The following is a 22,039-nucleotide window of genomic DNA, read 5'->3' on the forward strand; positions in this document are numbered from 1 at the left end:
GTTCAACCGTTTTCATATTAGTGGTACTGGACGTTTTATCTGTTATAAACACCACGTCTTGGTCGAGATTTTGAATACCGTGACTAATATGAAAAATATTTAGCCATAATGCTGTTTAGTGTTTAAAGATCTATCGAACAAGGTAACATACGCCCCATCTTTCCATCGAAAGTTTTAAATTTGGGTCCTAGACTCCCATGAAGAGCAGCCCTGAGGGGCACCGGAACAACACTATTCGATGTGCCCCATGACATTTCCTATTCGAGTTTTTGTTTGTTTCATTTATGTTCAACCGTTTTCGTGATATTTCCCTGGAAAGATTAAAATGGGACACCCTCTATATGCAAGTCCTTGTCTGGAGCTGTGAATTGCGCTATGTGGCAACGTCGCAGATAAAGAACCACAGAGAAGATATACCAAGTCACCTAGTAGTTCCATTGATTGTTTCCAGATGGCAGTTATAGTCGATAAATGTTGACACTAACACCGTCTATTAGCGTGGCAATCGATGTAACTGATTGATGGATTTGTAGAGCATGTTTCCAAGTTAATCTACGACGTTGCCACAAAATGTAATTTTAATTTCCTATAGCGGCTAAACGGGGTCCCGAATGGTATACTATTATATAATATTTTTTTTTTATTTTGACTTGAATAATAGAGCACTGTCGAGGGGCACGGTAGCTCAGTGGTAGAGCGATCACCTCCGGTGCTTGGGGTCCCTCTTTCAATCCCTGCTCGCGCCGTGTGGACTTTGTGGTGGACAAAAACCGTGCTCGTGGGTTCTCTCGGGGTTCTCCTATTTCCTCCCACTTTTTGCATTCCACCATTACATTCATTTCTCATCATCACCGTCTCCTTTAGCGTAACCGGCATAACCGTGGGACGTAAAACTGAAAGATTTCATTTCATTTTTTCATCTCTCTCTGTTGTCCATTGGCGCAATTTTTAGAACACTCGATATATAATGTGCAATGTTACTAGTACTAGAATTGATTGATGTTTTCTTCCTATGATCACAAGCTTCTTCATCGCTCTTGTCGGATGAAGCTATCCCTGAACAAACAAACCTAGAAACTTCATATTTATATGTACTTAAATTGGAAGTGTGTTAATAAGTAATCATGCCTTGTTATTGCTAATAATATTATCAGTAAAATGTGGTAGAATTCTGTCTTATAGGAGAGTTTTTAACAATGGTGACATTCTGCTCTCCACACTTTGCTTCCATTCGAATTCGCTAGTCTAAGCAATAACTGTAATTTCAACAAAATTCTGTTTAATTACATTAGAATAAACACATTAGAATAATTATGTAATTAATATCAATATTTAAGCTGATTGGAGCCAGTACATTCTACATTGTATGTATTTTTTTTCAATCAGTTATCTTCTAATATTATGCGTATAGTATACAGTGTTTCAAAACAACACCGACAACGTTTGGGAGGTGATTCCTGACACCAAGATAAGACAATAAGTATAGACACAATCTAGGTGCACAAATGCTTCCTTTCGGAGTTATAGGCTGCTGAAAGCATGAAAAAATGAACTTTAAAGGTTCACAGCTCTAAAACTATGGGACCTACCGTAGTCGGGTCAAGACTTTACTTAGGAACTAGTGTGTGCCTTATCCAAAAATACATGTTTCAGAATTTGAAGGTACTCAAGAAACAGTTTTTTAGAGGGAGTTTGGCTAAGGGCATATAATTTGAAGTACTCTCCAACTACCTCTATAAAAATTGTTGCGCAAGTATAGCAGGATTCTGAAACATGGATTTTTGGATAGAGCACATATTTGTTCCTAAGTGGTCTTCACCCGACTATGGTAGGTCTCAAAGTTTTGGAGCTATTCATGTTTTTGGCAGCCTATAATTTCAAAAGGAAGCATTTGTGTACCCAGGTTCGTCTATACTTTTTGTTTTATCTTAGTGCCAGAAATCACCTACCAAAACTTTCTCGGTGCTGTTTTGAAATACTCTGTATGATTACAATAAAGTGACGTATTGGAATAGGAAATGAATAAAAGCTGAATATTGATGTTCTATTGTATGCAATCATAATTTCAATAAACGGAAGTTTACCACTAATGATTAGTGAGTATTTTATTTCTTTCCTAAATACATAAACGCTCATTAGAAATAAGTGAGTACCAAGCACAAATAAAAAAAAAAATCATTCCAGAGTTTACCGTGGTTATGAATGGTAACTGCTGTTTCAAGAAAAAGTAGTTTCAACAAGTTTTCCATATTAACAGCTAAGTACGTATATCTATGAAATAATCGACTGCGTGTCGCTGAGCGAAACGTTGGATACAGTAAGATATTTTATCCCTCGTAGCGTCTTTTTCTTTACTTACAAGTAAAATACAACAAACCTTAAATTTGTTCCACGATAATTATATCTGTTGTGCTGTATAGTTGCTAAACTTGGTCCTTTACTCTTGGGGAAGAAAGCAGACTGAAAGTATTTGAGAATAAAATCCTGATATGAATATTCGAACCCAAGTGGAACGGGAATGGAGAATGGTGGGAACTTCGTAACGATGAACTGTATAGTGTATACCGTTTACCTAACAATGTTAGGGTCACCAAATCTAGGAAGCTCAGGTGGGCAGGTCCATGTAGACAGAATGGAAGAAAATAGGAACAGTATCAAAGTTTTAACTGGAAATCTAATTGGAAAATGACCATTAGGAAGTCCTGTGTGCAGATGGGAGGACAATATTAAGATGGACCTCGCAGAAAAAGGAATCGAAAGTAGAAACTGGATCCAGTTGGCTAAGGATAGAAGTCAGTGGAGAGCTTATGTGAACTCGGTATTGAACCTCCGGATTCCGTAGGTCATAGAGTTAGTTAGATTGTGCCTTTTTCCCTGCAGGTGCGGTTATGATCCATGCTGCATATATTACCATTGCAAAGCTACTAAACTAGTCGGTTTCCTTCAATTGTGCGATGTTTTCTATCTGCTCCCAGGAGCATAGTTTAGCTACGTTCCGCCGTTATGAGCACCTGGGCTTCGAGTCCCAAATTACTTTTTGTTCCTAGTTGGAAGTCTCTTTTCTCTATACTTTCTGGGTATGGTTCCGCACTACAATTAATAGTTTAAAAAAGAAAAAAAAACAACCTAGGAATTAAATAAACATTCTTGTGTGTTTTTATCACTTCAGGTGATAAGAAACGTAGCTTCTGAGCGTACTAGACAATCCTAAATGACAACGATAATGAATGTGTTTAATATGAGGATAGTAGTGTGTATGTTGGGGAGCTCAACAATTAACAATCTATTGCTGTAGTAAAGCGAATTCAGACTACGAGATCTACTTGCTTTGCGTGCTGGTAGTCTGCGACGAATGACTGAAACTTCAGCTCTACTTACCAAACTCAGGGCCGGATTTAGACGTGGACCCCATGGGCCCGAGACCAGGGCGGTAATTAAAAAAATATTTAGAAAACGATAAAACCATTCAAAATGCATATTTCACCAACGATTCAATAAAATAAGCGAAAGCTATTTTTTTAATAGCCGCGACTACGATAATATTGTAGCAAATTAAGGGCCGCGGTGGCTCAGTGGTAGAGCGTTCACCTCTGGTGTATGGGGTCCCTGGTTCAAACCCTGCTCCCGCCAAGTGAACTTTGTGGTAGACAAACACCGTGTGCGTGGGTTTTCTCGGGGTTCTCCCGTTTCCTCCCACTTTCTTCATTCCACCATTTCATTCATTTGTCATCATCACCGTCTCCTTTAGCCTAGACGGCATTGCGTGGGACGTAAAACTCAAATTTTCATTTCATTTTTTGTAGTAGATTAGCCGTTGAAAATATTGTCATAAGTCAGTTGGTTATTATGGTAATTTGATCAGCTGAAAAGGGCGGCAGTAAGCAGCTCATCGTCTTCAAGAAACCTATGTTGTGGTCATTGGCAAGCTTCTTTCTGAATTGAACAGAAGAATCGCGGTATACAATGAATTTCTCAGCAAATTTTCCTTCTTAACAAATCTATGCAACTTGATTGACGAAGAAGTCACCACAGCAGCGACTTTTCTGCAGGAAGTGTATGCAGCTGAGATCGTGGAATCTTCATTTGTTGATGAGTGCATTCATTTAAAAGGACTTTTAGATGAAGAGAAATTGGGAAGTGCTGAAGAAATGTCATTAGCGCAACTTAACCCATTCCTCATATCGAAAAAGCTTCAGAATTTATATCCTAACATAAGTATTTGCCTTACAATGTTTTTTGTACACCAGCGGCAGAAAGATCATTTTCCACACTGTCAAGAATCAAAAACTATTTGAGATCTACTCTTTCTCAGGAGAAACTGGCTCATCTAACTGTTTTAACCATCAAAAGTGACTTGACTATTAAACTTGATTTTTAAGACGTTATTAATCATTTTGCCAATATCAAAGCAAGAAGTAAACAGTTTTGATACGCAAAGTTTCAGAAACGACATTTTGTAAATTTTTAGGTACTATAATATAACTATTTATATAACTTAAGATCGTTTTACATTTTACCGTCTTTTATACCATGTAATGTTAGATAGGTTAAGCAGAAACAAGGTAAGTTTTAATGAATCTACTCCAAATGCTGACCAAATATAGGAATTAAAATATATTACACAAAATGAGTAATAAGAAATAAGAAGAGTAATAACTAGTAATAGTAATAATTATAATTTAGTAGAAAACGTAAAGTAATATTTTAAGAAATGGGTCCAGGAGAATGGAAGTTTTGGAGAGCGGTGGGATTAGTGTGGTTAGGGGCGGCAATTTCACTAGGGCCCATGGGCGCAAAACATGGAAATCCGTCCCTGATCACACTTGTACCCTGTATGATAAAGGAGGTGGTTGATTAATGAAAGTGAACGATTGTAAAATATTTGTTGGAGTAACAATGTAGGAGAAGACAGGAAAACTCTAGAGACAAGTTGCGCAATACAAACTGAATATCTGGGATCAAACCAAGGACCATATTGCAACAGGATACCAGTTTGGAGTTGTTCAATATAAAATTCTGTTTATTTGTCCCTCATTCGAGCTTTGAAACTTGCTTCATGGTGTTAAATACCTGCTTTATCTTTGTGCTTTTATACCATTGATTTATATTAAGAATTAGGTATCTGCTTTCTTTCAAATGAACTACAGTTGTCAGGGTTTGATTTTACTGATTTCGTCAAATATATGTAAATGTTAATTACTTCGTGAAAAGATTTTAATCATCAATTTTAATATACGGGTCTTTCAAATAGAATGACGATTTTAAAACTTCATAAGTATTGATCAAAACATACTACAAAAATTGGATAAATTAGAAAATACATAGTCTTCAAGTGTTAGTTATGCTGTTACAAATGCTCTATATGTCCACCACCAGTAACAGCTCCGCTCAAACGTTTGCCGAATTGTTTGCACCATTTCATGGTAAGTGCGAGGCCAACCTATACTCTTAAATTTACACGAACATCTTGTCACTTCAAGTTGGCGATAACAACGACGAATATTTTTGGGTGCAGGCGGATCAATAACAAAACGCCGACGAAAAGCACGATTGACCGAAATCACTGACTCAGTCTTCACAAACTGCAGTACACAAAACGCCTTCTGTTGAGCGGACGACATCTCACTTCTGACTGACTGCAAACTGAGAAGACGCATTGACTGACATCTAATGGCGATTTTCTGAAACGCTAGGCGACGCCTATTTAAATAATACTCATTTCCTTGCCGGCACGTAGCAGGTTCCGTAATTACTGCAGTCCAAAATCAGGTAATTCTTTTGAAACACGGTGTAAGTAGATCAAATAATATTACGTATAATTGTAATGAAAATTCATTTGGAAAACGTAAAGGCTATTTAACTATATACAAAGGACAAATCAATAAAATCTACCATTCGAATCCAGTTCATTCAGAGACGCTACAAAATAATTCCACATATAGATGAATGAGCTATATAGCAAAGAAGAGCGTTAAGTAAGTAAAAGATAAAAATCTGATAAAAGCAAAATAAAATAAAGTGTTACAGTTACGGTTATGAATCAATCCCTTCAATTGATGTGTCTGATGAACGAAGTGATGTATGGCCGAAACAGTTACAGTACAATACTTTTGCTTATCAGTCCAACTGGATTATGGTCCAAGTTAGACTGTCTTATGCATCGTGTTGTGCATAACAGAGGATGGTTCTTCATAGGTATACCTATAGTGGCTCCCTGGACAAATAGCAAGTATCTAAGTTCACACATATTTTGCCTATTTTTCCTACAGGTTGGCCCCAAAGTCTCAATAACCCTTGATAAAAGCTAATGTAAATTATTCCTAAAGAATTACCGGACGAAGACATGAATCGGAGAGTAGAGGCATGTACGGTATTCCTTCAGACGTTCCACACAATACCAAAACGAGGCAAAGTGATCTTTACCGATGGATGTGAAAATTCAGGATTTCTTGCGCACGCAATGTGGTCTTTTGGTCCAAAGTTAATCCACACTTTTATGAAGAATTGCAACAGAATCCCCCGCATGTGATGATATGGGCAGGAATGGACAGCAGACGCGTGTTTGGACAGTTCTTTTTCCACGGTATTGTGAATCACTAGTGATACCTGGACATGTTGCTGAACTGATTTGTTCCTCTCTTGGAGGAGCACGAAATCAAAGAGTCATGTTGGTTTCAGCATGATAGGGCACCCCTGACCATTATGCCCTCGCCTTACGCGAATATCTTACGGAAATTTTTCCTGGGTATTGGATTGGTAGCGGTAGTTTGGATCTGCCTGCACCACTTGCCTGGCTACCACAAAGCCCAGACCTTACCACATGTGATATTGCACTATTGGAGTTCATAAAGGGCATCGTTACCGAAAACCGTTACAATAATACTGCCGAACTGACAGAAGCTGTGAAACAAGCTTTCACTCAAGTTACTCCTGCAATGCTCCGCAAAATGTCGTACAGAACCTGGTGGCGTATTATCCTTTGTCATGAGAATAACGTTCGACAGACTGGTCCTTTGGACACTTAATGTCTCCTATCTCAATAAAACTTCTCGAAAGCATTATTGTTCATGCCATTCAGTTCTTTCTGTGTAGTTATTTACGTACGTCTAGTGCTTCATGTTACTTATTTTCAGGGGTAACGGGACTTTGTGGCCGCCCTATATAAGTCATAGACTTAGATTGCAAAATGTTACTTTTCATATAAGGATTACAGAGAAAATTGAAGTAAAAACGAAAAAAATGTACTTTCCATGCTTTCTTACCTTCTTATCATTAAGCTTATTTTACGTATGTTTTTGTAAGTTCAAAAAATCTGCATTAACGTTGTAGAATAGGTATTTGGACTGCTTCCGGGTCATGGGTCACCGGGTCTGAGAAGTCAGAGCCAGACTCGGATGATTCGTGTGACATTCCCTATTTAAAGAAATATAAAATATTAAAAATATTACTTTTGGAATTTAACATCCCACAAATATAGACCAGGGCTAAACAAGACAAACGTTATATATATATTTATATATATTGGTGGAATGAATGAAGTGAGAGGGAACGGGACAACCCCAAGAAAATCCACACACATGATGTTCGTGCACCACAAAGTTCACTTGACGACACCAACGATTAAACTACGGACCGCACGCAACAGGGGTGAAAGCTGAGCCCCCGTAGCAATCAAAACAATAATTGATTAACTATTTTTCTGAATATGTGCAGAGTCCCCCAGAAAAATGTAAACACTCTTTGTCAACCAGTATCAGGATACTGACATTGACAATTGTTGTGAAATTTAAGTATGTTGTAGTACGGCTTTTCGCCCAACAGATGTCGACATTCTGAATTATTTTGAGTTAAAATTATGTTGCAGTGCTGTCCCTACCTCAACAGATGTCGGTACTGTCAGCACAGTTAGTGAGATAAGAAAATGGCAGGAGTACGCTTGTTCAAGCAGCGTACGTTTTGAAGTATTTTTTTCAGGTTTGGGAATGCCATCGAAATGTGGCGTTGGTGGAAAGAGGAGTTTAGTACTAAAACACCAACCCGCCTAACAATCAAACGCATTGTTGACAAGTTTGAGGCCGATAGAACGATTTGCGATATTCACAAAGGGAAATCGGGACTGAATTGCATTAAGCATTAATGCAAGCCATTAATGCAAGCCAGGTTATCCAGAGAAGGCCGAGCATTCCAAAATTCGCAGAGAGCTTGATATAAAAATTCATGTAAATGGTGGTCGTCTTTCCTCGCTGACCGCCCTTTCCATTGAAAAAACTGCGGAATTTAGGTTTACAATATACATTCCACCAGGAAATCACAGAAAGGTAGTACCGCTGCATGTTGCACCAATAAGGTAATGACGCGAGAATTTCACCACAACCTGCGTGCGAGACATCATTTCAGTATTAACCTTCTAATAGGAAGGGCCACGAGCTGGTGGTAGCAAGAAAGGCATTTTCAAAGCTACTTTAATTGCGGCATGATCCGACAGCGCTACTGGAATTGTATTTTGTTGTATCACCGCAGTGCATAAACTCTCTGAAATGTATGCTCTTTCGATTCGACTCTTCGTCATAGTAGTGCAGTGGGTGAATACATGCTTTGAGTTTGACAAAATTAAAACGTCTTTTAACTTTAGGACGCGAATAAGCTCCGACAAAGTAGGACAAGGCGTGGTAGGCATCAGAGAATCTCGGGGATCTAAAATTGCATTGAAATATCCGGCAATTATACAATGAGGAATTCCCGGCGGAAGTAAGGAAGGAATGCTAGTTGTATAAAACTCATTCTTCTCTTGTACGTAAAAACCCAGAATGCCCGTACAAAGCTATGAAATATATGGATTGAATACAACAACGTATAGCCCTTCCTTCAGGTGTAACCACAACACGATCATAACTGAGACCCTTTCCTACCAAAATCGCGACCCCAGTCTCTTGATCGCGGTTAATAATAGCTTGGTAATCTGTAAGAAACTCCAGTGATGTAAGAAGAGAACATATTTCTTGTAGAAAGCAAACATCTCTTCGGCGGCTTTCGATAAACTGTTTTAGAAGGGCCTTATTATGATCGGAACTGATTCTGTGAATATTCAGTGATACTAACTTAAATGAATTTACTGTTAACATTATAAAATCACTCAAAAGGAAAACAAAAATAAAAAAGAAAAAGAAAAAGAAAGTACTTACAAAAGTGAAAGGGATTCTTTCCCATGAACACTGTAGTAAAGTTTACGCATTTTGAAACTAATATAAAACAAACTGTGAGAACTCTCCTTTCCGAACACAGAAACAAACACTGTCAAATTCAACAACGTAACATATAATGTGGACGACACTCTGGAAAGCAGGTGTGAAGGTCAATAGCGAAGAGTAAACACACCACGCCTCAGGGAAGTTCTGAGTCTGATATAGCTCGATGTTGTGATCGTAATTCGCGTGTTTCAGCTTGATCTATCCCTCGTTTAACCTCAAGGGCACACTGTTCCTTCTTTGTCGTCGACGTTCGATTGTCTTTCCGTCCTTTTTGTTGGGAAGAAAAGACAGATTGCACATAAGTAATAGTATATGTCTGTATTGCTTCCTTTCGTTCACGCAACAGTTTGATAGTATTTGTAATGCCACGCTATCGATAGTGATCATTGTGACCGACGATAGGTGGCACTTACTAAAGACCTTGAGTCGCCACTAGAAACATTGTTCTAGAAAAATATACTTCAACGCATCCAGATTCGTTGACCGAGTTGACCTTACCCCAGAGAGCCGACGTAACCTAAGATTTCCCAGACCTTTGCATATGAAGTTAATTAAAAGTAAGTCTTTCCATTCTTTTTAAGGTCGTCCTGGCAATGCTCTTGGAGCATTCTAAACTAGTTTCGATTGAATTTTGTTGTAAATGACTCCCTTCCAATTTGAAAAAAAAAATAACGCATGGCGTGGATCTTATTCAAAACAATATAATTCATTAATTTGGTATCTTAAAGTAAAAGTGAAGAAGCTTAGCTTAGATATAGCTACTAACCTTAAATTTAATAAATTTGATGACTAGTTTGTCAAATTTTAAAGAAAATAATCATACAATGCTTAAGGGAAATAATCGTTTAATTTACAAATTTGAGATCCAAACCTCTGTTGGGTGCATCAACCACAAAATATTACCATGCAGAATGAATTTAATCCAGCGCTATGAATACCCCGGAGCCAAAAGGGAGCCGTTTATCATGTTGACTATAAAGACAAACTTGGTTGGCTGCCTAAATGACGGATATTCGCATGTTTTGTATTCGAAATTTATAAACAAAAATTAATCACGGTCATTACAATAGTACAGGAATGGAGTGGTTAGTTTAGGTTTGTTTATATACCCCATCGGGTAACTGGTAAGACGCACCCAGGTATATAGTTGTAATTGTTGCTGTAGTTATCCAGTTCGTCACAATAATGTCCTATGTCAGTCCCCTGGTTATGAACTGGCCTTAATATTTCATGTTTAATCTGGTCACATATTGTGTAAATCAGCTAACAAATTAACCTCTTTAATTTTTTTTGAATGTTATTAATTTAGATAAGATATATTGTAAGTTTATCACTATAATTAGAGCTATGTAACTGTATCAAACGCAAGAGGGGATAGTACCTTAGTGCCTAGCCCTCCCCACTGGTCTTGCGCTAACGCGTGCACCTTTGGTATACGTGGTCCCGGTTCTATTCATGATTAAGAAACCGCGGTGGCTATATGGTAGAGTGTCTACCTCTGGTGCCTGAGGTTGTTGGTTCGATGCCAGGTCGCGCCAAATGAATTTTGTGGTGGATAAACACCGTGTGCGTGTGTTTCCTCGGGGTTACCGTTAGCTCCCATTTTCTTCATTCCACCATTTCATTCATTTCTCATGATCATCGTCTCCTTTAGCCTAGCCGGCACAAACGCGGGACGTAAAACTTAAAGAATTCATTTCCTTTCAAAGATTACTGATGGGCCGAGATACACTCATGTCCAAAATGATTGTCGCATATCTATAACTGTCTTCTTGTAAGAATATAATTTGATAATGATTTTGCGGGGTACTTTTATTACTGATGCTATGTGTATAATCGGAAAATGTATATTTGTGGTAAGTCTCAAAGGAAAAGAATTATAAATACCAAAATGAGAAAGAGTAAAAGGAAATGTTGCTAAATGGCCAAGAAAGTTTTATTTTCGTTTTATTGTTCTTATTTACTTCTGTTTTGACATGAGATTTGCTACATACATGTCTTTGTCGATTATACACGTACTAACATTATAAGAAATACCAGGCGGATTCGTTATCAAATTATATTCTTACAATAACATATTTATAGACATGCGACAATAATTTTGGACATGAATGTACTTTGGAATTTTAACTGTTCTCGATGTTTGTGTGTTCGTGTCCCTGTCTTTTAAATAAAGAGTAATGGAATAAAAAATAAAATGATGTAAAAATAATGGTAATTAGGGTCTCTGGTTCGATCCGCGCCCAAGTAAATTAGTAGTAAACAACATCGTGCCCCTGGTTTTCTAAGGATACTCAGGTTTCCTTCAACTTTTTTATTCCACCAATTCTTCCAGCATTATTCATTTGCTTTCATCATCAACTTTTTTATCCTAAGGGACATAACGTGGGACGTTAAACTCAAAGATTTAAATTTTTCTATCGAATACACTTATTAGTTTTCAAATTTGGAGGAAGTTAAACGATTCGTCACGAGAGAAGTAGCTATTAAATGCACATTTAAATCACTTTTTTTTATGGGGGCGCGGTGGCTCAGTGGTAGAGCGTTCACCTCTGGTGCTTAGGGTCCCGGGTTCGATCCCAGCCCCCGCCAAGTGAACTTTGTGGTGGACAAACACCGTGCTCGTGGGTTTTCTCGGGGTTCTCCCGTTTCCTCCCACTTTCTTCGTTCCACCATTTCACTCATCTCTCATCATCAGCGTCTCCTTTAGCCTAACCGGCATAACTGTGGGACGTAAAACTTAAATATTTAATTTAATTAATCACATTTTCTCTAAATGATATTGAAATTTATTGCCGAATCCTAGCAAAATTTTTCACTATCTGGAAACTTGGATGTTGCTGCTCATTGGGTTTTTGCTCGAGCACTTCATTACGCTGTAAACAGAATATTTTCTGACAAGCTTAACTCCAAGAATTCAAGTTCTCATCCATTTGAATTTTTGTGAAAATATGAAAATTGTTTATTCTGAAACGAAAAAGTGAATCTTTCAGCTTTACGTCCCACGATTATGCCGGCTAGAATAAAGTAGACGGTGATAATGAGAAATAAATCAAATGGTGGAATGAAGAGAGCGGGAGAAGATAGAAGAACCACAATAACTTCCCTTACACGCACATGCACATCATGTTTGCCACCACATAGCTCCCTTAGCGTAAGCTGAGATCAAACCACTGAGCTACCGCGGCCCTTATATTCTGAAAGGAAAACTACACAATGAGAAAAATTCGTTATCCGGACAGCGGAATATTGTACAAATATACGGAATCCTTATGTTACCACGGAAAGCTGTACGAAGCATATGTTATCTATAAACGCTCTGCCATTTTCCCGCTTAGATGTCACATCATGCCGCAGCAAGATGTCTGACATCTAACAATCTTCCATATATTACATACGTATACGTATGTAATATACGTCAGCAATATGTTATATACGCTCATCTGTATGTGAGATTCTGACCGCATTATACAGTTCTTTGTTTCATACGGAAAATACGTATAGATGGAACACTTATACGGAAATTATTATAAAATATACGTTTTCAGTTGTACGTTTGCTACATATAGTCGTACATTAAGTCGAAAAACAGAATTTACGCATGTAATCTACGTTTTTCTCTCAGTGCACTGAGATATTCTTTACATCAACATGTACAAAGGAAATGACACACAATTTGTAGTTTAACGTCCTACAATTATGGTTCCAAGATTATGCCATTAGGCTAAAGTAGACGGATGTTTAATAAATAAATGGTGGAATGAAAATGAGGGAGCATCATATATCACCTACATATGACGTTTTCATGTCCCGCACTTTCTTCAATCAATGTTTTAGTGTTATTGACCACGAGTCTTTCTAAATTGCTATGCTTTAAATCCCAGGCAGAAAACAACTGTCAGTTGCGACTTTTCCACGTTTAACTATGATAGACGTTCAACGCGCTCATTTGAGGAATAGTTATTATTGTGTACCGGTATCTGAATATCCTATGGAATATTGTTGTGTATTACACGAACAAACTCTTTTCTTTTTAAACAACAAATCGCCTATTTTGCATTACAAAAGACACATCTTATCAGTTTGAGGAAATTCATTCATACTGGCAGAGGGTGAATTGAGTTGATTGTGAGTTTAACGTCTCTTTTAGCAGCGAGGCCATATGAGACGGGATTTGCAGATCAGTGTGGAATCCGAACCACCTGACCTCCCGTCGGGAATGGAACCCGGGTCTCTCCCGCCAAAAGCGCGTACGCTAACTGCTTAGCCACGAAGGAGCTCACTGGCAGAGGCGTACCCAAGGGAGGGTCCACAGGGTCCGGAACCCCAAAACACTTCCTTACCCACAATACATTAGTACACATTCTCAATAAAACCATACTTGCTTAACAGGGATGTGATTGATATAGCATGAACATTTGACCTTACACTTCATCTGTACTTTTTCTCTCATAAAAAAAAAATTGTTCAGTCATATTTTTTCTGAAAATATAAGTGGAAGTATTTTACAATTACGCATCGTCTTTTCCGGTACAGAATAATACCTTTCAATACTTTATAGACGTAGTTGCTTGTACTATTGGACCCCTCCAAACAAAAATTTCTGGGTGCGCGCCTGCATACAGGAGCTAGTTTATTTGCTTAAAGAAGTTTGATGAGTTCTGAAAATCCTAATATTTTTCCAGGTTGAATATCGTTACTAAGCCCTTTCTGGTTTACTGGGTAGCGCGTGCATTAGGTGCACAGGCTCCTGGGTTCGATTCCCGGTGGTAAAATATTAATCTCATTACGTCTGTTCGAATTCCATCATAAACTGTAGTTTCACGTCTCATGTAGGATCAGTGCTGAAAATACACGCAAAACATTCAGTAAACAACAAGAACAATGTCGTTGTCAACTTAATGTGTTACACATTCATAAAATTAAAGTAGTGACTCCGGGTCAAGAATAACAACACTCCTTGTCATGTAACTGTGTAGGAATATACTTTACCCACTGTGAAATATTCACCATGTATTGTTCACTCAATTAAAAATAAAGTTCTGAAAGTATAATGTGTAACTCATATACAAATACAACCAGTGACAACAAATCAAACGATTAGATTTTCCTCTACAATGCCAAGAAGGTGTTTATATATATATATATAATACGAAGGTTGATTCACTTATATTGAGCCGAAGTCAATATGCAACTGTACAGAAAATGCGCAACGCATCGCCATGAGATTACCAAAAGACAAGCAAAAACATCTCGTTAGTCAGGTAGTAGAGCAGTGCGGTCAACCGTAGTCTGATGCCGCCGAAACTAAACAGATTCTGGGAGGAATTCATTTTGGACTTTCCCGACGCTGCGTTCACGGCTTCGTGCATTGTAGAAATATTTCACGTGTGTAATTCTCGTGTAGGTCGTGCCATTGTGCATCGTATTATACGAAAATATGCAGTACAGAGTCCTAAATTAACCCCTCTGATGTGAGCAACTAAAACCGTTTTCCAAAAAGGGTTTATAATTGTGATGGGTTTCTCGTACAGGAGCAAACGGCATCTCTGAAAGGCGGAGCGAAACGTCAAAATCAATGCTGCATACTACCAGACTCATATCTTGACTGAAGCATTAAATCCCATTGTTGTACGTGCAAGACGTGAATCAAGTCGTACTGCACATAGACAAGGCATGCAGACACACTCAAAATATCACTGGATTTCTATCGCTGCATGGAACAGAAAACTGGAATTTTGGAAATCCACTTCTCTGTCATCACTGGTAAGAGTCTATATGCCAGCCCAATGGACTATTGTCTTTCGGGACTCCTCAAGCGGTGCATGTCCCATCGTCCAGTTCATACAATCACCGGCCTGTGGAAAGCCCGTAAAGTGGGGTGGGATGCAATAGTCATGGTCCATCTGCAACGTAGTCTCTTGCAATGGAAAGTTCGATGCCGAGCAGTAATGAATAGATGTGGCCTGCAGATCAAACACAACCGGTGGTGGAAACACGGCATTTCCTAAGTAACTTGCACATTCAAATTCAGTTCAATACAAGTGAACCAACCTCTGTATTTGATGGCTACCAAATAGCTATTGTTTCACCTTTCGAATACCAAGCTCGTGGATAGTCTGTTAGGAATTTCTAACAAAGCTGGTAGAATAGAAATAGAAACTTTTACATTTCTTTAAATACTAAATTGTTTACTTCACGCTGCACTTTATCGAGCAATGCAATCTGCTGTGGATCGTTTAATCCATTCAAGATTTTGGTTCTTTGCATCACCAGATTCTCCTCCAACTTGTAGTTGTAATGCAAACAAGCAGTAGTAGCCATAATATGCAACAATAACTCCATGATCAAGGGAAGGTTGCGCTAGAAAATTAGAAATAATATGTATATAAGTTTTCTGAACACACATATTTTCCATATAAAGTTCAGTCCAATCAGTATTTGTTAAAACAATATCATCAGTCACTAGTTTCATTTTTTCTGCTTTTCAGAATCTGTGACTATTCTAATTGAATGGGTGGGGGTTAATAGGGACGTCAGCGTCAAGGCTATATGTCCTCATCTCGAACTGTAACTATTCAATTAGGCCTTCTTTCAATGTTGTCAAACTAAACACAACAACACACTGATCAAGGCTATGTGATAAAAAATTCTAAAAGTACAACATGTAACAGTTTCAACACACTAACTGTGTCTTCATCAGACATAGAGAAGGAGTGGAAGTCTAATGAAGACACAGTTAGTGTGTTGAAACTGTTACGTTTTAGTGTTTGAGTATTATTTTGTCAGAATCTACATGGCTAGAGTTATCATAAAGTATTAAACAAAGTGCTTTTTCTTATCTGCAAACAAGAATAACGGGCATATTAACATTGAAATTTTGTTAAAATAGCATTTGTCCCTAAGGTCATTGACTGACGTTGATATAGCAAAATAAATTTAGTTCCACAACACACAGGTTGTTACTGAAGCTTTAGTTTCCTATACGGATGCAAAATCATTTTCATGAGAAATAATATTACTGGTAATTTAATAGTCGTTCAATCAGTGCAAGGAAGAAGGTAGTTCAAGTGTAATCCTTATTATTTAGTGTCCCACAAAGTACGCAACTTTCGAAATGCCCGCCATTTCTGTTCTAGTGAATTGGCAACACTGAGTGTTACACGATTTTCATCTGTAGTATGTTGGCAGAACTGAACGCTACACAATTTTCATCTGTTATCGTTGTGGTTATTACTCAGAGAGCGACGAATAGCGCATGATCAAACTGAAGATAAAATCTCTTCATCTAAACGATGCTACTAGTCGGGAAGCTGTTGGTATCAGGACATTTGCGGTACTGGATATTTGCGGTACAACCAGAAAACCAGTTTTTCTGTGACATTTGCGGTAGTGTTGAAAACTTTCCCTTAGGCAGTGGACATTTGCGGTGCAAACCGTGGAGCGTGCGTCAAAATCATCTATTTCATCCCACGTTAGTCTAAATTAGAATGGATATAATAATAAAGGTGGATATGGAGATGGAGCAGCCTAATATTGTGTGATTCATTCTGATTGGCTGATTTTGGTAAGTTATGGATATATAAGAGGAAATTGCGTGGGCGCCTAATGCAAATTATCAAAGTAATCAAAACCTCTAAGAAGAAACCTGGACTTTTCATCAGTTTTAAATACAGACAGTATCGATATTTCAAGAACGGGAACTTAGCTTGGAGGAAACAGATATTGTCCCATTAATCTTCGGCCTCTTACCAACAAAAACTAGTAAGACGTATCAGGGACTTTTTTCAGTGTGATGAAGGCTAATATTAATGATTGGAATCCGAAGTTAAGCAAGTTGTACTTCGAGCAAGCAGCAATAACATCTCGAAGAACACTGTTCCAGCAGGAAATGCACATTAGTGGGTGTAATTTCCATTTTAATCAGTTTGTCGAAGAAGGTTAAGGAATTGGAACTTATAAATTACTATAAATCAGTTTCAGAGATGAGTCTCTGGCTCAGAATGTGTTCTGCTCTAGCATTATGTGTTACAATTATGCGTTTATCTCTAATGTACTAATTGAACTCTATTATGAATGAAAATAAATTACTTATTCATTGAACGTTAATTTTGACTTTGTCTCCTATACTTATTCCGAACCACTGTAAATCTGACCGAAAATTCCTAAATATGCTCACAACAATGAACAACTGTGTGCAAAATGAGTGAACTGTGATAAATCACTCCGCAGGCAAGTTGCTCTTTTAATAATTCCGTAATACTTTCTCGCAATTAGAAATATCTCAATATGTTAAAAACGAAGAAGAAAGGACATTATATTTCAACTTTGAGTAAACACTGGCAAATAGTTATTGGAAAACTGCTAATGAAACCTATAAAAATATATATAAATATTTCTAGAAGTTCCCTTTAAATATCATGGACAGACGTTTGACCAATCACAGATAAGGATTTGTTTACATTCTTTCAGTTTTGGCCAATCACAAACAAGCATTTGTTTACATCTTTAGGATGTATCTACCATGTGTTCTAGTATTTTTTTTTTTTTTTTTACTTTTCTGTATAAGTGAGCCTTATATTTGGGTTTACACGCTCTTAGTGCTCTGAGAAAGGTTTTTGTATGCATCTATGTATGGTGAGTTAATAATGTTTTTTTTTTTTTTCTGAAAGAAGATTTTTTGTCTCCTTTTAGTACGCAAAAAGACCCAGTCCCCTGTAAAAATCATGTTATTCTCCCCTAGAACAACTTGCTGGCTACACCAATGGTATAAAATTTTGTGTTTGTATAGCAGTTGCTACTGTGTCCTTATCCTCTAACTGAACACCGAAAATATTCTCTCGTAACTGGGAGAATAAGAAGTTATTTCGAATAGTACCGCAAATGTCCCACTACCATAAATGTCGATAGTCGAAGTACCGCAAATGTCGATATCGCAAGTGCTGCGCTTTTTGGTAAGCTACTTGTACAGTCAGCCACAAAAGTTCTTTCCGTTTGATGAAATTAGTTTTATAAATAACTTCAGAATGGAAGAACAATTTGAATACAGTTTTTATATTAGTAAATTAAAAAGAATGTAATTCTCTGTACGTTGAGCTATATTTCAGTTGTACGTTCCAGCCCTACCACAGTTATTCCCAAAATAAATTTTACGAAATGGAGAGAATTTTTGTCCTTGACTATACATAAGCGTAAGGTTAAGAATTTCAAAATTCAGCACAAGGCCAGTTGAAGACCATAGTTTGTCGTGGTCATTTCATTTGATTCCAAACATAACAGTGCCACTTCTTTCTGTTCAAAGTTCATACTTTTTAAGACAACTTGTACTGCAACTGGTCAATTATAAACTTTTGTTCCTATTGTACTTTGATTTTAAATTTAATATCATTTGTCAAAACAAATGACACAAAAAATAAACAAACAAAAAATTACACATAATTTTTCATTAAAAAGTTCATCGTAAAATGTTAAAATTATTATACGAGGTGTAATCAGAAAGTAAAGTTAGAAAGCCTGCAGTGAAATGTATAAATATTATCTCATACAACCAATGCATCCAACAGATAGTACATACACTAGATTATTTTTCGACATTGTCTCCATATCGGTTGGAGCACTTGTAGCATCGTGAGATGAGTTTGAAGATTTTCCCCTGGCAAAACTCCTGTCCTTGAGTGTTCAGAGACGTTGTCCCCAAGTGTTTCATCTACAGAATAACGTGTACAATGTGACGAACGTCACCGAACGCCATTACCAATTTTTCCATCAGATGCCGTAACGTGATCCTCCTGTTACCCTTAATCTCCTCCTCCACGTGAACTGTGTTCAAATCCTTTGATAATGTGCTGGGTCGGCCATTGCATTCATCGTCGGTGACGTTTTCTCTACCAGCCGCAAACTCACGACACCAATCTGCGACATGCTGACGAGAAGTTACAGTCTCTGCGTAGACTTCTACCAGCTGCCGGTGAATTTCAGCCCGGTTACATGTTTCGCCCACAGAAATCGAACAACTGAGCAGACTTCTTCGCAAGACCAGTTTTCCAAACGGATCGCCATTTGGGTTTGCTTACAACTAGCACCGTAGGTGGGAGGTGGCTGAATCTCTGCACAGTTGCCAACTCCATGTATTAAAATTACCTCACACTGATCATTTCTCTGTAACAGACGAAACTCTAGAAATATCGGCCTTGCAACTTTAGTTTCGGATCCTCCCTCGTATAATCTCGTCTGTAAATCCGTTTTATGTGCTGAAGACAGATTAACATATATAATGAAATTCCTCATTATGTAAATCTTACATTGACAGATTGCCATCGCCTGATCAAATTCCAATTTCTACATAAACCCAGTTTTCTGGGTCAGTCTTTCAATCACATGGCTCTATGTCATAACCACAAGCATTTCGGGTAAAAACCTCAGCAAAAGTAATACTAAGGAACCTTAAAATATTTCCAGAATGGTATAGTGTATAGCTAGATTTTGAATCATGCGTTGTCTCTATGTCACTCTAAAGACTGGAATTATATCTTAACTTCAAACTCCAAACTTCTACGTCAATATCTGTGAAAGTTCGGATGAACAACAGTCAATATTAAACAGCAACCATCTCTGTGGGCTTCTGCTAAAATCAAGTACTCTGCGGTGTTCTAAGTGACCAAGTTCCAAAACATTCGCATCAATTAAAAAACCAGCAAGTATGCGCTTAATTAAAATCTATCAACTGCCATGCATGTCACACCACATAAACACTTCACAGAAGTCACATAACAACAAATAATCAAAATCATTAAAATAATTACACATTAATCCTTGTATCTTTTATTCGTGCCTACAATTATCATGTTTTAATTCATGTCGTAAAACTTTACTATCAAAAGTACAGTAAAAAAAGTAATTACGTTTGAGTTACTAAAAACCTCTCGCAACGCATTACAAATAAGATTTCATTAAGAAAAACGAAAACATAAGCATAGTAGTAACGTCTGTTGCTTAACAAATATAAAGATAATTGTATGCACTTTATATATATCTACTATATAAGAAATAGTGCCAAGAGTCCCAATAAAGTGTGTTCATTTTGCACAATTCCTTAAAAGTTTTCACGGAACTTCATCTATTTTCAGACGATTGTTCCAGACAGAACAAGAGAAAAATATATGCATAAGTCTCTTGTTTTCGACTGCTACACATAAATTCGAAAAAATCAAACTGTTTCTTTCTCTGAGAGAATTAGCTTTATGGCATGTGCTCGACTCTCTTCCTCTTCTTAATAATATCTAATATTGTTCATTTCTCCCCTACCATTTCTTACACCCTCTCTTTCATTTGCCGCACGACCCAGCTAATTCCTTCCATTCTTCTCCACACACACATTTCGAAATCTTTCGATCGATTTCCATTATTTTTGCGTAAAGTCCATGTTTCTGACCCATACAGTACAATACTCTACACAAAGCACTTTATGAGTCTCTTTTATGAGGATTTGAATGTAACACAATATAAAAATTGTACTTAAGAGTACACGGAAGTATAAATAGTTTCACCCGTCATACTTAACATCAAAGATTTGGAAAATGTCGGTAGTGCATATCTGGAGAGCAATATTGTTTTAAAGAATAAATAATGCCCTGACCAACTGCTGCAGAAGAGTATGACTCAAGAACTAGACAATGTAATTAAAATACTCTTCTTTTTAATATTTTACTTTACTTATGTGTCTGAGGGCATTTTGTCATGCTAAAATACATTAATAAGAACTTCTTTGTATTGCAGAAAAGATTGAGAATACTAATAGAAGCAAGTTTGTTACTGTATGTTGATTTAAAATTTACAACTTGTTAAAATACGTTTACGAGTATAGATATTAAGCTATGACGTCATGACAAGTCAAATCTTTGTTTCAATTTAACGTCTCAAGCTATGCTTTTTTAGGATAAGGGAGACGATTATAAGGCAAGTAAAAGATAATGGAAGAGTTAGCGGAATGACAATGTGGGAGAAACCATGAGTACTCAAAGGAAACTCACGGACACGATGTTGTCCATTACAACTTACTTGGCCGGGGTTCGAACCAGAGATCAAAGCACCAGAGGTAAGCGCTCTCCCACTGAGCCACTATGATCTCTCTAGATCAATTGAAAGTCAATTTCATGAAATAATTAACGGAATGAGAATGTGGAGGAAAATGGAGAAACCCATAAAAAAAACCCACGTACATCCCAAGTAGTAAGTAGGGATGGCCACAAAGTTCCGGTTCCGGCGCAACCGGTTCCGCGAGGAACCGGTTCTCGAAGATCCGGTTTTCAGAACCGGTTCTGGAACCGGTTCCGGACCTGGATCCGAAAAACCGGTTCTAGACCTGGATCCGAAAAACCGGTTCTAGACCTGGATCCGAAAAACCGGTTCCAGACCTGGATCCGAAAAACCGGTTCCGGAACCGGATCTTCTAGAACCGGATCCGTCCAGACCCGAGAAACGGTTCCACCAGGAACCGGTTCTGGCCATCCCTAGTAGTAAGCAAGCTTTCGACCAGTTGGCGCGTGACTGTCTTTTGGCTTTCTATGCTAGCCCTTTCAACGTATCCCTTCATACAATCTGCTTTTTGTTGTATTTGTAAGCGATACTTTAGATCCTTCGCAAAGCGTCATAGCATCACTGGCCATTCAATGGTTATTGACTTGCCACCAGCATGAAACGCTTGCGTGAAGCTTGAATGTAACACTGAATGAAAGGTTGCCTCCATGCAATATAGTGACTGGAATCCAGCTTGCGGCATTCTTGCACGCTTT

At 37.7% G+C, this 22,039-nt stretch overlaps 1 protein-coding gene across 3 annotated transcripts in view; it reads right to left on the reverse strand.

Annotated features, from left to right (window-relative positions):
* The window catches only part of LOC145674572 (uncharacterized), a 410,151-nt gene that overhangs the window by 89,750 nt on the left and 298,362 nt on the right, over window positions 1–22,039 (reverse strand). For 2 of the 3 annotated variants that reach the window (XM_081744760.1, XM_081744759.1), the window contains exon 3: window positions 7,263–7,413. In XM_081744760.1, coding sequence (XP_081600886.1) covers window positions 7,318–7,413 — 96 coding nt within the window. In that variant the 3' untranslated portion in view covers window positions 7,263–7,317. Of the gene's footprint in view, window positions 1–7,262; window positions 7,414–9,182; window positions 9,493–22,039 lie in introns of those variants that run through there. The other variant, XR_014128982.1, reaches the window with a different exon arrangement.

Source organism: Thermobia domestica, chromosome 17 (genome assembly GCF_964235325.1).
Source record: "Thermobia domestica chromosome 17, izTheDome1.hap1.1, whole genome shotgun sequence".
NCBI lineage: Eukaryota > Metazoa > Arthropoda > Insecta > Zygentoma > Lepismatidae > Thermobia > Thermobia domestica.